The sequence below is a fragment of the Candoia aspera genome, chromosome 10 (assembly GCF_035149785.1).
Source record: "Candoia aspera isolate rCanAsp1 chromosome 10, rCanAsp1.hap2, whole genome shotgun sequence".
NCBI lineage: Eukaryota > Metazoa > Chordata > Lepidosauria > Squamata > Boidae > Candoia > Candoia aspera.
Window position 1 is genome coordinate 21208141 of NC_086162.1, and position 20936 is coordinate 21229076.

A 20936-nucleotide genomic window follows, 5' to 3' on the forward strand; every position below is an offset into this window, starting at 1 on the left:
GCTGAGCTAATTTCTGATATCCATGTTTTCAGTCTCTTCCTCTTCCCTCCAACCATCAAAACTTCAAACTTTTGGCAGAAAGATAGGTTACATACCGAGCAAAAAAAACCTGATATTAACCCATTGATCTTGAACTTCTAAAAAAAAAAAAGGATTTTAATTAATTATTGCATGATTTGGTTGGCTTTGCGCATGTATAATCATTGTGCTTCTCCCTTCTGCAGTATCATCCCTAAAATGCGAAACGTGTTTTGCTTCCAGAGGAGAATGTAGAAATGAGGACATGGAGATAGTCGAGTGTGGAACAGATCAAACAGTTTGCCTCTCCGGGACTTTTCGTACTACTTATAGTGAGTGAAACGTGTTTTCAGTTTAGCTGACAGCCGACATTATCATCAGTTAGTATCTCAGGTATTGAGGCATAATTCAGAGTTCTTGAAGGTGAATTACATCATTAGCTTCAATTAATGTCAACATACTCCACCATTTTCAAGGGAGTGTGTTTACTAGGAATGTTATGTAGAGAAAATATTATTTTCTTTTGCACTTCCATACATGGAAAATACTGGGGGGGAAGTAGTAAGAGAAAGGAAGGAATTGAATGTTCCTTCTAATTGTAGAGAACGGTCTTCCGGGAGTTCCCCAATCAAAATTCACTGTTCCTTCTTATCTGTGATAAATGGAGGAAACCAAGTTGAAGAACGTATGGGCTAACTTTGAGCATTAATTTGCCAGTCTGAGTTCTTTCTCATATTAAGGAAAAAATAGACGATCTACTCAACCAGCCAACATCCATGAATACAAGGGAACTCAAATGGAATATTTAAATGAGCAGATTGCTTTTTAAAATTTCTTTTAAATTATTTTATTTTTTATAAATCCCAACATTTCATTTCTGTTCCACAGCCAGTCCTTCACTTAGTTTCACTTTTAAGACTTGTGCAAAAGCTGAGGAATGTCCCTCCGGCTATTTCACTGTCACTTCTGTACGTGGAAAATACCTGGAGGGGAAATTTAACTGTTGCCAGTCAGATGGTTGCAATATAATGCCTGTTTCTTGTAAGTAATTCAACTCAAGGTATCTTTGCATAAGGCCGGGAAGGAAAACTGCAGTACTGTGGGTAGGGAGTGAGGAAGGAAGGGGAGCATGCTTCACCCAGCCCAAGCAGAAAGCAAGAGGACACCAACGGAGATGTAAAGGGTGAATGGAGCATAAGCCTCTGGGGGTGGGGGTGGGGGTGGGGGTGGGGGGGTGGGGAGTGAGTGAGGAAAGTTCACTAGCTGAGCAAGCCATTGCTGGGTCAACTGTAAGATAATAAAAATAGCAGCTCTCAATAAGTGAAGAACATGGCAGTCTGGCAACCCAGGATAAAATGGCTGCCTTGGGCAGTAACCAGCCATTGAAGGGAAGCCATTGTTGCCAATCAGAGCTGGGGCTGTCATAGAGGGAAGTGAGCACTGCTGATCAATCGATCGCAAGCGTCAGGGGACATTTGCGATCGATTGGGAGCAGGTAGAAGGAGGTATCATCTACTTCTTCCTGCACTGAAGAAGTGGTGGGTAGCCTGTATTGTTGATGGGATAAGCAGAGGGCACAGCTCTACCTTTAGACACTTGGGACTACAAATCCTGTCCTGGCTGGGAATTCTGGAAGCCAGGGTGCAAAAGACCTTGATATTTAAAATGGGACGATGGCCATGAAAATGTTTGCTAACTTTGGATTGGTTTCTGCAGTGCCAAACCGTGAGGAGCTTAGACCCAATGGAATGGTATGCTCAGGATCATACACAAAACAGGGGGATTCTCCACAACCAGTTCAACCAGTTCTCTGTCTTGGCAAAGAGAATCAGTGTATGAATATAACTCTTGGCATGACTTTACGTGAGTAGAATTTCTTTCTCCCTTTATTTTTTTTTAATTAGAGAAACATGAAGGAAAGAGAAAATAAAACATAACTAAAAATAAATAAGGGAAAAGGAGGGAAACAAAAATAAAAAACATGGGGGAGAGACAGGGAGAGACTGACTGCAGGATGGGTCAAAAAACATCAAGAGGGCAGCCATTACCATGCAATTGAAGTCCTGGGGCTTCAGTCATGTGATTCTGGCCTCCATCTTGACTTTTTTGATCCACCCTTCTGACTCCCCTGAATGGATGAGTAGAATGGAAAGAGATAGACATATGAGCCCCAAACACTTAATTTTCTGTTAGGCTAAAGTAACTCGCCCAGCTGAAAGGAACCATAGGGAGGGTATCTAAGGCAGGCATGGTTAACGAGCCCTCAACTCTGGAAAATGAGATGACATCCTAGAGAGGCCTCACAAATATGGGCCAGAACAAGTGAAGGGTCAGGTAGGGTCTCTCCAAATTTATCCAGGGAGGTGGTCATTACAACAGGCAAAAGGGGAAGACAGATGGGAAGCATCAGACTGGTGATGGACTGCTGGCTGGTAAAAAGGTAAAAAAGGCCAGCAAACACAAAGGTCCAGCCATCCTGTGTAGAGTTCATGAAGATAGGTCAACTGACTGAGAGATGTGATGGCTGGCTCATTTGTGTTCTGCAAATGGGCCTATTTTTTTTTTAGAAGACTCTTATTTCAAAGTCAAGAATAACTCATTTGTCTCCTAAAAGAATACCTATTCTTTTGCTTGTAATTAAACATCTACTTATGATGCCTGTAGACAATCAACTAGGACATCATGATGTGGAAATCCACTTTCTTCAGCTAATCAAATAATTGCAATGGCAGGGGGAGGAATCTGCAGGAAAGCCAGTACTGTTTCTCACACATTTCTCTCCCTAATGCATATATCTGTAGACATTTGCCCTACATTTTGGGTGCAACTTTGCCTAATACAACTTTCCTTGTAAGCTGCTGTGGTGTATACTTCTTTAGTAAGCAAATTTCCAAGGCAAGTGCCTTTTTGTACAATCTGCATCCTAATAAAAGCATTCCAGTGTAGCTGCTAGATATTTCACCAGAACAGTGTCTGTCAACTATGTAACCATTCAGAGCAGTATGAAAATGTACTCTCATGACCAACTTTCCACTGCAAAAAAAGTATGCTCGAGTTCTCCAACATCCTAAGATATGTACTAAATCTAGAGGTGCAGTGGGCAGAAGGAATAATCTTGAGGAACAGCAGAACAATGGTCAGATAAAAGAAATCTGAGTCCGGGCCGGAACTGTAACCTAAAAAATCATCTCAGATGAGACCCTCCCTAGTTCTCACCAAGGTAAAGGGAGGGAGGGGGAAGCATATTCAAACCTGCAAGATTCTGTTATTGTAAACTTATAATAAAAGTAGTATTAGTGCAAAGATACATACATATGGAAGGAAGGAAGGAAGGAAGGAAGGAAGGAAGGAAGGAAGGAAGGAAGGAAGGAAAAGTAGTATTAATGGACAGATACATACGGAAGGAAGGAAGGAAGGAAGGAAGGAAGGAAGGAAGGAAAGGTGCTTTAAAAAGTGAGGGGGGAAAAAGTAGTATTAGCATGCAAGACTTTGGTTTCCTAGTCTGGTCTATCTTGAAAGGCTGACAAGAGGGCAGTAGCTTCATGACTGATACAAGGACTTAACCATCAGCATGGTGCAAATATCTCCCCAAAGAGTAGCTACTTTGGGGGGATCTTTCATCAGGAAAACTATCATTGTTTTATAATGTCCTCATAATAAAATTTCAGAGATGCTTATTCTTTCTCTTTTTTCCCACCACAGTTGGAGCTTTTAATGACGAGGCTCTTATCCAAGGATGTGCAACAAAGGATGCATGTTCCTACCCTGCAGGAGATACACAAATAGCCAATGGCCTTTTAAAGTTCAATATCCCCTCAACGCAGTGCAGCAATGCTCCACAATCACTTGATGAGATTTATTTTGATCTGTAGAAAGAATATAGCCTTCTTCCCTTTGCCTTTGATGATTTGTAAAAGTGGGAAGGAGACTGGAGCCTCAACAGTAAGAATAACAGTGGTTTGGGGGTCAACTTTCTTGGAACCTTGGCAGTAGTTTACAATATGGAGGAGCAGGATTTAAATGTTGTGTTTTGGGATTCTGGCTCAGGGGAATGTGGGGAATGTGGCTTTTCTCTAAACATTCTGTTTTCACTAAATCAAATTACAGAATAAATTGTGGCGACAAAAGAATTTGGGTCTGTGTATTTTTCTAAGGAGGGTTTGAATGCATACGAGAAGATAACTTGATAAACTAGGTGTTCCCTCCTCTTGTGTCATCCGTTTTTAAGTCGGTTCAGCTATAGTCTTATGTACTTTTCTTTTGGAATACTTTCTATAGTTCTCTCTTGTCACATCCTTCTCCCCAGAGGTAATGAGTCTAATAACATATTTAGGAGCACTTCATAAATGTTGGGAAGGGCTACTGTGCCTAGTGCCCTGCAAGTTCTCGTTATGGATCCCAGATGCCAAATCCCTCATTGCATTTCTTCTCTTCCTCTTTCAGCTCGTCCTGGGTTAACTGATGCCTCCATGGGCCTTTTTCTGGTTGGGAACATCTGTCTCTGTGCCCCTTGCATTTCTCCCTCATTAAATACATTTATGTGTATGTGTGTTTTAAAAAAGAAGATTAAAACTGATGCAAACTAATATAAAGTAAGAAAGGGAAAAGAAAGAGAAGGAAGAGAAAGCTAAAAGTGCATGAAAGGAAAAGAAAGAAAAATAGAAAAGAAAGAAAAAAAGATATACAGAAGTGGCTTCTGATTTTCTTTTCAGTAGTTGTAAGTACAATTATAAATTTACTTCTTACTCTAAGGTTACAACATGACTCTCTTCTTTCTATGATCTATCCTGTCTAATCATCAAAACCATAAATCATAAGTTCTACTCTACTTTTGATGGCCATATTTGGGAAGGAGGATAAAGAGACACTGGGCAGAGTGGGTTGGGGAATGGAAGGGAAGTGAACTGCTAAATGGGAGGGTCAAAGCAGAGACTGTGGATCAGATTATCTCTGGGATCAAAGAAGAATCAGTTTCTCCCTTGAATCAAGAAAAAGACAAAAGATTCTGGGTTTGCAGTGAGTGGCCATAGTAAAACCAATTCACCATTGCACTCACAGCAAGGGTGCGTACTTTTTTCAAACGTGGGGCTACAAATCTGAAAATTTGGTGGCACTTCAGACACTGGGACAAGGCCTCACCAGCCTCGCCAGCACAGCATCAGCACCCTGGAGTAAAGATGTAAAGCTGATCAGCAGACTGATGGTATCAAACCCCAAACTAATAGACAACCTCTCCCAGTAGTTGCATGTAGATCAGTGTTTCTCAGCCTTGGCAACCTTAAGATGTGTGGACTTCAACTCCCAGAATTCCCCAGCCAGCAGGCTGGGAAGTTGAAGTCTACACAACTTAAAGTTGCCAAAGTTAAGAAACACTGATGTAGATGTTAAACTGTAGGGGAGAGAGGACTAAACCCTGAGGCTAACCCCACAAGGGAGCCCTTACCAAGTTGACCTATCCTCTCCAACATCACTTTCTAAAACTGTCCACTGAGAAAAAGTGGAACTACTGAAAATCAGTGCTTCTAATCAACCCACCACCCACAAAATTGGTCCAGTAGAAGACAATGGCCAATGGTATCAAAAGCCACAGAGTGGTCTAAAAGGACCAAGACAGGCTTACTACACCAATCCAGATCTTGACAAACTTCATCCACTTGTTGTAATGAATGCCTATTCCCAGACTCACAAGCCAAAGCTTAATAAAATCTGGTTTATTGTAGAATAGAATGCAAATACAAAGAAAGCTGAGAATGAAGAAAGCGCACCCAAAATCAAACTAAATAACCCCCAATACAAATGAAGTCCCACCCACCCCCCTACAATCGTCTCAAATTCACAATCCCAGGTGCTCCTAACAAGTTCTGCTGATCAACGGAAAAAGAGCTTGAACAGAGAAGATAACCCAAACACATTCCATCTTAATGAACACAGATAGAGAGCTTGGTACAAGGTCCCTCAGCAGCTCCCTTCCAATCAGAAACACGTGTCAGTGCCTTGGCATGCGAAACGTTACGATGTACAATGCACATTGAAACGGTGAACATGACATACTGCCCCCCCAAAAAAAATTCTAAGCAGAAGGCTTGGAAGGGTAAGCTAAGTGAAAACGGTGCACCAAATCAGGAGCAGCAACGTGGCGAACATGGACCCACTCAGGGTGAGGGAAGTGTTTCCAGCGAATGAAATATTGAAGAGTGCCTCGAAGCTTGAGAGAATCAAGAACCTCCTTGACTTCAAAGTGTTGCTGCCCATCAATCATGATAGGAGCAGGAGGAGGAGGATGGGGATGCCAGTGGGAAGATTGCTGGACAGGCTTGAGTAAGCTGTAATGAAAAACAGGGTGCAAGCATTTCAAATTATGAGGCAACTCTAACTTAACAGTCACAGGGTTAATAAGGTTGACAATGGGGAAAGGACCTATGAACTTGGGAGCAAGTTTCTTGGAAGGCTGTGGGGACCTAATGAACTTGGTAGAAAGGTAAACCTGGTCCCCAACTTTGAAAGCATGCTGCAGGGAACAGTGCTTAACTGCTTGAGACTTGTAAGAAGCCTGGGCATCAGCCAAAGCCTGCTTAATTACCGGCCAGGAATCAGCCAGCTGAACAGCCCAGTCCGAGGCAGAACAAGAGCGGGGAGGGGCTTGTGGCAGCTCAGGAATGGGAACAAAGTCGTGGCCAGAAACCACCCAAAAAGGGGTCTGACCAGTGCTCTGATGGACAGCATTATTGTACACCACTTCAGCGAAGGGCAACAAATCAACCCAATTGTCCTGATGGTAATTTATGTATGCTCTAAGGAATTGCTCAAGTGTAGAGTTCAAAACCTCTGTAGATCCGTCAGTCTGGGGATGCGAGGAGGTGGACAACACCTGTTTGGTGCCAATCAATTTTAAAAATGATCTCCAGAACTGGGAAGTGAACTGGGTCCCGCGGTCGGTCACCAAATGGGAGGGGCAACTGTGGGGATGGTAGACATGGACAAGAAACAAACGGGCCAATTGCTGGGCTGACGGGATGGAAGCACATGGAATGAAATGTGCCTGCTTGGGAAAAAAATCCTTAACAACCCAAATGACAGGTTTTTTCTGACTGGGCGGTAGGTCCACAATGAAATCCATAGAAATTTCCTCCCAGGGGCAGGATGGGCTAGCTACTGGCTGCAGAAGCCCCTGTGGTTTACCCGGTTTCCGTTTTGACATGGCACAAACAGGACAGGAAGCAACATAGTCCTTAACATCACGTCGCAAAGTTGGCCACCAAAATTGGCGCCGAACCAAATGCAAGGTCTTGACGAAACCAAAGTGTCCAGCAAGCTTGTCGTCATGAGAACGGTGCAAAACATCAGCCCTCAGAGCCTCAGGCACATATAAGCGGTGATCCACCCACGCCAGACTGTTCTCAAAAGAAACATTGTCTCTATTAGCCAGGACCCAAGGATCAGATTTCAGTGCCTGGAGAAAGTCCTTCTGTAACTGACAAGGAACTTGCATCCACCGCTTCCCAGCAGGGGTGGGGGGCAGAGATGCCTGTGCACGGGTCCTGCTACGGGTGACAGCAACCAAACCCAGTTGAGGTTCAGTAAGAACAGTCCCCACTATGTCTGACACCTGCCCAGAGTCCTGAGGCAGGCATGACAAAGCATCAGCCAGAAAGTTTTTCTTACCCGGAATGAACTTCAGTTGGAAGTTAAAGTGACTGAAGAACTGAGCCCAGCAAATCTGTTTAGGACTGAGATGCCGGGGGGTGCGGAGGGCTTCCAAATTCCTGTGATCTGTCCAAACCTCGAAAGGGCATTTAGCGCCTTCCAGGAGGTGATGCCAGGCTTCCAAAGCGGCTTTTACAGCAAAAGCCTCTTTCTCCCAAACATTCCATCGGTGTTCAGTTTCTGAAAATTTCCTGGACAAATAGGCGCAGGGTTTCAAATGACCGTCGGAATCTTTTTGAAGCAAGATAGCCCCAGTTGAGAAATCAGAAGCATCCACTTGGACTACAAAGGGGCACTCAGGGTCAGGGTGCAGTAAAATAGGCTCAGCAGTGAAGAGGGTTTTTAACCTCTCAAACGCTGCTTCGCACTCAGAAGACCAATTAAGCACTGCCCCAGGATTCTTAACCTTGCGCGTCTCCCCCAAACCCTTGGTGCGCAGCAAGTCAGTGAGAGGCAGAGCAATCTCAGCAAACCCCTGGATAAAGTGGCGATAATAGTTACTGAACCCCCAAAACTCTGTAGTTGCCGCCGGGTGCAGGGACGCTCCCAACTCAAAACCACCTGAATTTTTTCAGGGTCCATTTCAATGCCTTTGTCAGACACCCTGTAGCCTAGATAATCAAGGCGTGATTTGTGGAATTCACATTTAGAAAGTTTTGCATAGAGTTTTGCATCTCGAAGCTTGCTCAACACCTGTTTCAGAAGGCATTCGTGCTCCTCCACAGTCTCAGTGTAAATGAGAACATTGTCTAAATAAACCAGGACCCCCTTAAACACATGATCATGTAACACCTCATTAATCAATTGCATGAAAACACCTGGGGCCCCAGCCAACCCAAAAGGGAGGACTTTGTACTGAAATGACCCCAATGGGCAATTGAAAGCAGTTTTCCACTCATCTCCAGCTTGTATGCGAATGCGAAAATACGCTTCGCGAAGGTCGAGCTTGGAGAAAATTTTACCCGTTGACAAATGGGCCAACATGTCTTTCATGAGAGGTAGAGGATATTTGTTGCAGATCAAGATGGAATTTAACCTGCGATAGTCCGTACAAAGCCAAAGCGTGCCATCCTTCTTTTCCCGGAAAAGCACAGGGGCCCCCACCAGAGAATTTGCAGGTTCAATAAAGCCCCTTGACAGATTCTTGTCAATAAAGTCTAGCAATGCGGCTAGCTCCTTCTGGGTCATCGGATAGAATTTCAGCTTGGGCAATTGAGCATTGGGAACCAGCTCTATTGCACAGTCAGTCTTTCGATGGGGGGGGGGGGGGTAGCTGGTCTGCTTCCACTTCCCCAAAGACATCTGCAAAGTCTCAGTACAGGTCAGGCAAACCCGCCAGGTGTGGTAAGCTGGGGCGTGGCGTGGCGATCGCAGCCCTCCCCACCCCCACGCGTAAAGGCTTCTCCGGTGTAGGAGCTTGGTAAAAGCCATCCTTAAAAGTAACAGTCCGGTGCTCCCAATTTATATATGGGCTGCGCCAAGTCAACCAGGGGATTCCCAAGATCACCATGGGATTTCCAACAGGAGCAACAACAAATTCTAAAGCCTCCCTGTGGCTGCCCATTTGCATCGCCACAGTTCCAGTGAAATGAGTTGCTGGACCCCCACCCACCGTTGACCCACCTAACTGGGTGAAAACCAAAGGCTGCTGGGGAGGAAAGCTAGGCAAGTCCAGTGCAGCAACCAGGTCAGGGTGGGTGAGACACCTAGAACACCCCGAGTCAATGAGAGCCCAGACCTCCGTAGTTTTAGTGCGGGAGCCCAACTTCACTTTCACTGCTAAAATGGGGCGGTCAGCACTCACCATCTCATCTTTGCACCCATCCTCTTCCACCTGCCTACAGGCGCTGTTCAAGGCAGGTGGCTGGCGTTTCCTGCCGGTTGCTCAGAGGTGACCTGAGCCTCTCCTGAGAAGTAGACCTCCTCTTCGACGCCAGTAGCCCCCTTGGCCACTGTCATCCGTCGCAATGGGGGTGGTGATTTGGTCGGTACTTTTGGCGCTCGATCCCCAGCTTTGGTCTTTGGGCAGTCTGCGGCTCGATGTCCGCCCTTCCCACACTGGATACACTGGCCTCGCGTGTAACAGCGCTGTCTCTCTTTGTCCCACGTTCGGTAGCCTGATGGAGCAGCAGTTGCCCTGGGTCAGGGTCCTCGCATCGCGGTCGGTGGTCTCTCGTGCTTCCCGGCTTGCATGTAGGTGTGCTGGGCATGCTCTGCCTTCCCGGCCAGACAGATCCAGTCATCCAATGACTCTGGGTCATCTCTGCATAGCGCCCATTTTAGGACATCCCGATTGAGCCCATCCTTAAACCTTTCTACCAAGGTTGACTGAGACCAATCGGGGACTTTGCCTGCTAAGGCTTTAAATTCCAGGGCATAGTCAGCCACTGACCTGGGACCCTGGATGAGATCCTTCAGCACCTCCTTAGCCCTTGCCTTGGCCAGAGGATCCTCAAAATACAGCTTTAAGGCTAGCAAAAAGTCCTCAAAAAACTCGAGCTCAGGGGCATCAGCCTCCGTCAATTGGACATACCAATCCGCCGCTCTGCCTTTTAGCTTGGTGGCCACCGCCATTATCTTAGTCTTCTCAGAAGGGAAGCAGGGTCCGAATTGCTCCATGTAGCTCTTTGTATTAGTTAGGAAAAATGACAGCTTGGCGGGATCTCCATCAAATTTAACAGGAAAGTCCTTCACCGCCCCTCCTGCTGGTACGGAACCAGCGGCGGGTCGGACGGGGGGACCCCGGGTCACGGTAGTGGTCCCTCTTTGGGGCGGAGATGCATCCCATAGTCGTCCGCAGCCCCGCATCGGTGGTAGTTCGGGGGGAAGGATGGGGGATGGTTGAGTGAAGCCAGGACTCCCATTGTATCTCGCCTCGCCGCTCACCGCCAAAGACAGGTTTTTTAACAGATACTCCACCGATTCCATCTTCACCTCCAATACTCTCACCCTCTCAGGGGTGAGAGATTCCTCCCGCCATCGCACGGTTGGCTGTCTCCCCGTTGCTACCATTGTAGATTCCACCTTGGGGGTCGGCGGGAAACAAAGCTTCCAGGATGCCTGGGACGTCCCCGGCTGGGGCTCCCCCATCATATCCCAGGTGGTCATCTCTGGTGGGGAGCCAGTCGGTGCCGGTTGCTCTGGCTCCCCCCCCTCGCTAGATCCCCCCAGCTCAGGGCTGGAACTCGAATCCCTTGGGTAATAGGAAAGTTCAGGGGGGGAGGGGGCTTGGCTCTCTGCTCCAGATTGCTGATTCGAGTAACAGGTTAGTCGTCTCCTCAAGCCCCGCAGACGCTGGTTTTGACTCTGCCATCGCTAACTTCTTCCCTCACAAGAATTTATCTTGGTAGGAACTAGCGAGGTATATTGATGGATTCTCAGCTTTATGTAATGAATGCCTATTCCCAAAATATTCTCAGACTCACAAGCCAAAGCTTAATAAAATCTGGTTTATTGTAGAATAGAATGCAAATACAAAGAAAGCTGAGAATGAAGAAAGCGCGCCCAAAATCAAACTAAATAACCCCCAATACAAATGAAGTTCCACCCACCCCCCTACAATCGTCTCAAATTCACAATCCCAGGTGCTCCTAACAAGTTCTGCTGATCAACGGGAAAAAGAGCTTGAACAGAGAAGATAACCCAAACACATTCCATCTTAATGAACACAGATAGAGAGCTTGGTACAAGGTCCCTCAGCAGCTCCCTTCCAACCAGAAATGCGCGTCAGCGCCTTGGCATGCGAAACGTTATGATGTACAATGCACATTGAAACGGTGAACATGACACTTGTATGCCCAAAGCTATCTCCATCCTATGCCCAGGTCTGAACCCAACTGAAAAGGTCCAGATTTAGGACACTCTGTAGTTGGTCCCTCAGCACCATCTCAACGATCTTCAAGAGAAAAGGAAAAAGGGTGATTGGGCAGTAGTTATCTAACACCTCTGAATCTAGGGAGGGAAGAATTATAATTACAATTATAATATAAGAAACAACGTATTGTTTCATATAATCTTAAATTATACCTATACTTTAATCTTTATTTCTTACAAATAGAGTGGGAAGCCAGGAAGTATAGGTGATAAAAACTAAGGGTCAGAAGCTAAAGCCTGTCTACAAAAACAAAAATACAATAATGGAAAAGGTCAGAGATATGTGACTAATATATCATATAGTACTAAAGTATATAGTACAAAGAACTGTAGGATCAGGAAAAGATCCAGAAAAGATCCAAATAAATGGAAGTAAAGAAATAAGTTGAAACACAATAGAAATTAAGAGGGGGAAAGTGTACAAATCAGGTAGAGTTATAGTAAGATATAAAAAAAGCTTTAGAAATTAGAGTAAGCCCTAAGAAAATGCAGAGCTAAGAGGTAGACATATAGTAAACAAGAAATCACATCCCCGTTTGATTGCAGAGCAAAGTTTATTTTGTATTTATTTTGTAAGAAAAACACTATCTTCCCTAATGGAATTTGACTTTTGGCTAAGTTTGTTATCTTCTGTGAACCTATCATTTGCTTCCTGCATCCCCACTCCTCCTCCAGTTAATTCTTCAAAAATATTTGTTCAGGTACAAAGCTGAGCAACACTTGGCTTCAGGAAAGGCAGTTGAGTAGTTCTATGAACACGATGGCTGCTGGGATTGTCGTCTTCTGTTTCTTCTCTTCAATCTTATCAACAGGTAAATAACTTAATTTGCATAGCCCCAAGATATAGAAACTTCGGGAGACTTCAAGAAAGGGAAATATAATACGTGGAGGGCAGGAGGGTGTGGAAGTCATCTAGTGGATGCAGGATAAATGATTGTCTCTTCAGAGTAAATTCTTCTTGGGAATTTGGTGTAGTGGCTGAAGGTTTTGGACTAGGAATGGGGCGATGTGAAGTCCAGTCTTCCATGAGGCACAAAAGCTAGGAAGGTGACTTTGGGCCAATCACTCTTTCTCAGCCCTAGGAAGAAGATATTGGCAAACCGTGTCCAAAACATTGCCAAAAACCCTACATCTCCAGGAGTCAAGAGTGATTCAAAGGTCCATATCAACAATAATTCAGAGTAGAGTGAATTAGCTCTTGCAGAAAAATGGGCTCTGCCAGCAACCAAATGGCTTGTTCAAAAAATTGGCTTCAGTATCATAAAAACCAGAGGATGAGAAGAAGAATCTAGTTTCATATTAAAATAAGTTAGAGGTGTGAGGGGGTGAATCTCTCCCTTAGTCTCAGCTCATCTTCCATTTCTAAAAGCTGAGCTCATTGCATTCTCTCCGCCCTTCCCGACATGTCCCCAGTAGAAGAAACAATTGGATAGACATGCCTAATAAACCAGATAACAGTAGTTTTGAACTTAAAAGCTAGGATAGCAAAACTTTAAAAGGTGGCACTGATCATTGGCATGACTATCTCTTCTCTCTGTAGTGGCATCTCTAAAGTGCCAAACGTGTCTTGTCTCTGGAAATGAATGTAAAGAAGAGGATGTGAAGATGGTGGAGTGCAAAGACAATGAAGAATTTTGCTTTTCTATTATTGCTAATACTACTTTAAGTGAGTGAAAACTGTGTTTGTTCTACAGCGTATTCATCACTGGGCTTCTGGACCACCAAGGAATAACCTGCATGTATTTGTGCTAAAATGCCACTGAGTTGCTGGGCTCCCCTTTATTGGGCCTTTCAGTGGATGTGTTCAAGCAAAATCTGGATAGCTTTCTTCTGGGGATGTGGACAGTAGGAGGTTGATCCAGTGTTACTTCCCAGATGTAATTCTTTAAACTTAGTTGCATTGGCATCTACAAGGGGAAAAGGGAGGACAAATGATAAAACATACATCATGATGTAGCAATGTGAACTCTGCCCCTTTTGTATGTGCATGTCAACATCCCAAGCTTAATGGGTGGAGCTTACATTACTATGTCACAATGCAAGGTTCATTGTTCTGACAAAACCTCCAGAGTCTACAGATGCCTGTGCTCAGATGTTCCTTGGGAATAAATAAATTTTCACAAGGAGTCAACATCTCCTAGAGAGCCAGTGAGGTTTAATAATTAAGGTTAGGATTAGGAGCCAGAAGATCAAAGTTCTAGTCCCTCTCCAGCTGCAGAAGACCAACTGGAGGCTTTGGGCCAGTCATTCTCTCTCAGTCCAAGAGCTAGTATACTGGTAAATGTGCTGGACTAGAAGCAGGGAGACTCAGCCATGGAAGTTCACTCAGTAGTTTTGGGTCAGTCACACTCTCTTAGCCCAACTAACTTTGATGATTTTTATAGGGAAAAGTAACAAGTAGAAGGGCTAGGAGCATCTAAACAGAAGTCAGGATATACATTTAATAATTAATAATAGCCAAATTAACACGTTTGATATGTATTTCTTCATTTTCTGCTGAGGTCCACATCCCCTTTTTTATTCCCTTCTGCAGCCAATGTTTCCATGACTTTAATGATCAAGGGATGCTTAAAACCTGAGGAATGTCATGAAGGCTTCTACAGCACAACCACCATCAATGACAGATATGAACTGGCAAATATGCACTGTTGCCAGACTGATGGCTGCAATTCAGAACCTCTTCTGTGTAAGTATCTACACCTTAGTGCATCCTTCTCAAACTCTAGCTATTTGAGCATTTATTTCTTTATTTAAAATAATATCTGTCAACTGCTCCAAGCCACCCAGGCTCTGAGCAGCATACAATAATTCAATAAAAAGAAACAATACCATGAAAAGAAAACATCTGAAGTAACAGCAATATTCAACTAACTATGATGGCCACCCAAACAGAGGGTCAAATATCACTGGTCTAGTCCCGATTTAAGCTACTTCCTAAATGCAAAGTGGGTTGGGCTGCTGATACTTCTGAGGGTGAGGGGGTCTACCAAGAGGATGCACCTGGTGCACATCTTGTGAGGACAGGAGACCCTGAACAGGTCTTCCCTAGAAGTCCAAACTGGGCAGATTTTCTTCTGGCAGGGCGTTGCTGATACAACCTGGTGCTGTACCGTGGAGGTCTTTAAAGATAATGACCAGCACTTTGACTTCGCCCAGAAGCCTACTGGCGAGCAACGCAGCAACTCAAGAGAGGTGTTATTCCACATTGATGGAATAACTCACCTTAGTGCACGCACTCCAGGTTACAGAGTGGGTGAGGGTTTCTTTAAATCCTTAACAGCACTGGCTATTCAGTAAGCGAAGAACATTTCTGGCACCAATGCCTGTTTTTAGCTATATATTTGGGGATTTCTCTCCCAATATGAGTTGAAGTCAATGAAAATAGGCAGTGGTGGGGAGGTATTTATAAAAATCTATCTTGCATGATGTTCATCCATGCTTTGAGCTCTAGCAATCAACTGTCCTGGAGAATCTTGGGTCTTTAGATCTCATCCTTTCTGGGAATCTTGGAAAATAAGCCCAGATAATGTTAAAGGGTTAGTGGTTGTCATGAAACTTTGCTAACTGGAAAAGTTGGTTTCTCAAGTGCCAAATTATGAAGAGCTTCAACCAAATGGGTTACAATGCCCTGGCTGCTATGTACAAGATGCAGATTCTTGTGAAGGCCATCAACCTGTGATCTGCCTCAGCACAGAGGATCAGTGTCTCAAAGTGACTTCCAGCATACAGGCATGTGAGTAGACCTTCCTTCCTTTCTTTCACATTTTTTATTGATGAAGGTGATTTATTTGAAGAAACATTATAATACAGCTAATACATGGTAACCAGATTTAAATGCATCTATCCTTCACTATCAGGTTTTTCAAAGATCTCTGCGGTTCCATTAATGTTTCAGTCAGAGTCATTTCCCCCATTTATAAATAGCACAAATCCAATGCAAGATACATTTTAATTTTTCAGTGTTTTGTGATAACAAACCTGGCAGCTCACAACAATTTCTCTTGTTACATTAACTGATATGTCTCAGAGTAATAAACTAAAACCAGCATCCATTGTAAGAAATGGTTGAGTGCTTTTCTCAATTTAAAAAAAAAAATCCAGGATGGAATAACTAGACAATTCCACCTAACTTGTCTACAACCCTACAAACACAATCTTTTGTTTTCATTATTTTATTTTATTTAAACTTCAAAAATATTATAATATAATTGTAACTGGGGGTTATTCCTGGTGGTCTGCTCCACGGTCTAGCTCAGGCCTTGGTTGTCACTTGGAATAAGAGGGTGGCTGAGGCTTTGGACTGGGTCATGCCCCTGCAGCCTTTTGTCTCCCATAGATTCCATTGCTCTCAGTGCTTTATGGAAGAGCTGAGGAAGGTGAAGTGGGAGAAGCGATGTTTAGAGCACCACCGGAGGTTGATGAGGGATGAACTCAATCAAACACGGGTGAGAGCCTCTGTTAAGGCCTACCTAGTGGCAGTAAGGGTGATGAAGCAACAATACTTCTCCGCCCTTACTGCAACTGGGGATAGCTGTCCAACAGCCTTGTTTAGGGTGACCCGAGGCCTCCTGGAGGAGGAGGACTTGGAAGTTCACCTACAAGGCCATGCGGAAGAATTTGCAGAGCATCTGACAGGCAATATCACTTGAATTTGTTCCCTGGTCACCTTCAGAGTGGATTACTGTAATGTGCTCTACATGGGGCTATCCCTGAAGACTCCATGAAAGCTTCAACTGGTGCAGCATGTGGCTGCATGGACAGTTATATGTGCCTCTAGGATGGCACATGTTACACCTCTGTTCTCTGAGCTGTACTGGCTGCCAGTTTGCTTCCGGGCACAATTCAAGGTTCTGGTTTTGACCCTTAAAGCCCTACATAGCCTGGGTCCAGGTTACTTGAGGGACTGCTTCTTCCTGATCACATCTACCCATCCCATCAGGCCCAGCAGGAGGGGTATGTTGCGGGTCCCATCTGCTAAAGAGCTTCATCTGATGGGACCCTGATGACATGCCTTTTCTGCTGTGGCTCCCATCCTCTGGGACATCATGGCCCCCCACAAGGTTATTTTATTTTATTTTATTTTATTATATTATTATTTTATTATTTGAGAGGCAGTTTGGTGTAGTGATTAAGGCATCAGGCTAGAAACCAGGAGATTGAGAGTTCTAGTCCCGCCTTGGGCACAAAGTCAGCTAGGTGACCTTGGGCCAGTCACTCCCTCTCAGTCCTAGGAAGGAGGCAATGGCAAGCCACTTCTGAAATCTTGCCAAGAAAACTGCCAGACTAGTGTAGGAGGTCACCGAGAATCAGACATGATTAAATGGAGATAGATAGATAAATAGATAGATAGATAGATATATTGTGTGTGTGTTTTAATAGTTGTGATATTGATTAACTGTTGATTTTACACTGCTCAGAGTCACATTTAGTGAGATGGGCAGCTATATGTGTTTAATAAATAATAAATACCATTTCTTTTTTAAAAGTTATTTGTGATAATATATATAAACTAAATAACAACAATGTGACTATATTACTCTTATATCACAGAACTATACGGTTTAAAAGTGAAGCTTAATCTATTGCATATTTTTAAAAAGTGTATGGTGAAGAAAAAAAATAAGCTAAAATCCAATTGTTTATTAGATAGATTTTTTTTTTTGCTGAACTAGCCAAGTTTATAAGTCTTAAGAAATATACCTAAAACTTGAAGCCAATTCTCCATTCCTAATTTCTTGCATATTGTCCAAATGTAGTTTTGACATCTTTTAAAAATTATAGTACTAATAAATTGTCCATTTAGTTTCAATGAAGTAAATAACTCTGGTGTTTCAGAGGCCACAAGGGCATCAAGGCCAACCAGTGTAAATAACAAAGACACCAGCATTGCTGTATAATGTCCAACCTATAAAGTCTCAGATACACTTTTTCTGCCTTTTTTCTACCCCCAGTTGGAAATTACACCGACAAGTACAGTTTCCAAGGATGTACAACAAAGAAATCATGTGCCTACTCTACAGGAGAGTTTCAGCTAGTCGATGGGATGTTTAATTTCAACGTCTCCACATTGGAATGCAGAAACGCATCTTATCATTATCCTGATCTTAAATAGTAGTTAAGGAAGAGCAGAACCTTCTTCACATTGATTGAAATATTTGTAAAAATGAGAAGGTTGGAGATTTAATGAGATAAGTGAAGTTTGGGATCAAAGGTTCTTGAGTTTCTTCTCTGAGGCTGGTGGAGGATAGCTGGATAATTGGCGTCAGAGAAATATTACGCTTTGAGACTGTAGCTCAAGAAAATGTTCTGTGTAAAGACCACAGAATCATGGTGAAAATAAATCGATATGATGAAAGAATCTGCAGTCTGTTTTTTTTTTTCTAAGAACTGATATGCATAAACAAAGGTGTCTTGGAGAAAATAGCTCTTTTGGTGCCACCTATCTTCCATACTTAAGCAATCATAACTACAATTTTATGCATTTCCATTTGGGAACCTTCACACTGAGTTCTACAATGTCCTTCTGCCTGAAGTTATAGGTACAGCTAAAAAAAAATGAAAGCTAGTCCCGGTAGATGGATCCTCTGAGTCTAGTCTAAAGAATCACTAGAAAAGCCATTTTCCAGGCAAAAGCTTTTTGGCCTGTTGTACCGATCACCACCAGGGCCACCTGGCAGTGGACTATGGGTTAGGAACTAAGAACCTCAATACAATATTAGAAGTATTTAACTCAATACTGTCGACACTGGCTAATGGTGGCCCTCCAGAATAACAAAGCAAGTCTTTGCCAGCCCTGATTTGAACTTAAGAGCTTCAAAGCAGGTGTCAGGATCCCCATGCTGGCCTGCCATAAAGCACTGCAACACATTTCCTCCTGCTACACGCATCAGCCAAGGGAGAGCAGACCCATGTCAGCTTTGCAGCTTGCAGCTTCGCAGACAGAGAGAATGCTTCAGCATAATCCTTCACAAACCATTAGAGCCAAGGACAGACTGAGGCTGATAAGACACCTGGGCTCTAAGGAGCTGGGAGGGGGAGATCAGGAGTGAGAAAGAGCTTGTTTGTAAGACAGGGAGGAGGGATGATGTCACAGGGAATGAATTACTTTGAATGTTTTGGCGCTAAAACGCTGTTCAGAGCTTTGCAACTGTCCTGAGTAATCAATTTTAATAAATGGATTCTTTAAGCTTCTAATGAGTTGTCTGGAGAATTCCTTAAGTTAGATCCTGGTCCTGGGACTGTCACAGCAGGTCCCATAGACAAGCAATTGGAAAGTCCTTCCTACAATGTTTGTCTACTACAGGGGGAGGGAGGGCTGATCTGCTTGATGGACTTCAAGAAGCCATGGCTGGGAATAACCACCTTCATCCCCCTGTTCCCACCATGCATGAATGCAGGGATTTAATGTTAAAAAAAAGGGACAGGACTTCATTTGCAGCACTGTGCCAGCTGTCTCGCAGATGTTGACACATGCACCCCACAGACTTCCCTGCTTGGGCTACTTTTTCTCTGTCCAGGTATTCCTAACACAAGTGAAAGCATTCTGGGGGGAGACAGGGGAAAAAAAACAGGCTCAGGGGTGTACTCAAGATGGACCAGGATTGTGCAATTAACACTCTCTTTATCTGCACCACACATAAAAAAAACTGGCAAAGCTTCAACCTCACCATTATGGCCACCATCTTGATTGTTATAGGTGCTGTGCAAAGATGCAATGAGGAGGCTGAATTTGATTGTGTTTTGATCAACCTGCTGAATCAAATCAACATTCCAGGTGGAATCACTGAATCGATTCAAAGCATCAAAATGGAGTTGATGTTTTGGTGCCTCTCCCGTTTGCCTCAAAGCAGCAGATTTTTTTCTATATTTGGACAAAGATTTTGTGTAGGGGGGTTGAAGATGTGATGTGGTCTTGATAGTAATATGACTAGCAGGACAATTAGTTTTATTACCTCATGAAACCCTTTTGGCTGTTAGAGCCATTTGGGGGTGGGAAGTGAACTTTTTTTTTCTGTTCTTTTTGGTTTCTGCCTTTTTTCTTGTTCTGAAGTTGTTCATTTTGAGTTGCAGCTCTCTTAGGTGAGACAAGGAGAGAAAGAATATTCAGCTGGTCTTTCTTGCTGAGCTGTTTGTTCTTAAGTGTGGTCTATCTTGGACCATTCCATATAATACTGATCCTTCAGTTTATCTCTTCCAGTCCTCTTTAATTTCATGTTTCTGGGTTGGGGGCACCATTTGGAGGACTTTCCAGGACTGTTCCATGAAAGGTCCACCACTTCTTCTGCCTTATGCTGTTCCCTCACTGCGTTTTTTCACAGCAGGGAGCTGCTATTCCATCCAATTTATTCAGTCTTCTGTTCACAGTAGCGGGAATAACATAGTTCTGAAGAAGAACTAAGCAATTTTTTTTTCTTTAAAGAAGCATTTCTAAAGACCGGATCTTTGAAAATTCAGAGATTTTTCTGCTATGATTCTTTTTTAGACTAGCCCCTACATAATGGAGTAGCAGAATCTCATAATGAATAGGAGGAGCATCATGGACCTGGTCTTGCCCTACTGCTGGTAGAAAGGTAAATGGTGAGTTACACTTACCAATGCAGTTGCTTATTGCAAACCTATATTCTTCTTCTTTTATTTGGTTCAGAAAGGAAACTGAGGCCTCCCTTTTTCCAAAACACCTTTCACCTCTTTGGAAAACAGTACCTTGGAAGGCTGGTAGCCAAGAGAGCAAGTAATGAGTTGAGGAGGCCTAAGTTCAGATCTTTCCTCAATCAAGCAGGTGCTAGTTCCCAGGGGCATCCATCATCCCTCAACTCACCCAGAAGGGGAAAAAAAACATTTGTGGCCTTTTCCATTTGATCTTAGGCTATAACTTTAAGGAACAATCCTAGGGAATGAATTACATGCAGCACCAGATGATTCGAGATACACAATTCAAAATGAAAGAGTAGGCAACATTTTGCAGTGAGGATGTCACTGAGGGGATTGGATTAATTTCTTCTGCCTCTGGGGACCTCAGGGAGACATGGCAGGGATGCAGCAATGTTGCCCAAGGCAGCAGGACCGAAATTTTCAGAGCATTGTGGGTCTGGGAAAGAAGGTTGGAGGGACTGGAGGGACACCGTGAGTCCATTCAGCTCCCGCCCCCTACCTTGGTGAGTGAACTCAGTCACCAAACATGGGAAATAATATTGTCCCCCGCTATTATTATATTATTATATACACTATTTTGCTATGAAAATTCTATGGAAAAGCTGGGGTGCTCCAAGTACAATCATTTTCAAGATATGCTTATCTACTCCTTTTCTAGAAATATTCCACTGTTCTGTCTCAGCCTAACC

The 20936-nt window shown here is 43.7% G+C and overlaps 1 protein-coding gene across 1 annotated transcript; it reads left to right on the forward strand.

Moving 5' to 3' along the window:
• The first annotated feature begins 263 nt into the window (after nt 1-263).
• On the forward strand, nt 264-17953 carry LOC134503668 (phospholipase A2 inhibitor and Ly6/PLAUR domain-containing protein-like). The gene is made up of 6 exons (XM_063312547.1): nt 264-350; nt 12297-12407; nt 13136-13261; nt 14129-14281; nt 15182-15328; nt 17547-17953. The coding sequence occupies exons 1-6, from the start codon at nt 284-286 to the stop codon at nt 17705-17707; spliced, it is 765 nt and encodes a 254-aa protein (XP_063168617.1). The 5' UTR covers nt 264-283; the 3' UTR covers nt 17708-17953.
• Nucleotides 17954-20936: the final 2983 nt, after the last annotated feature.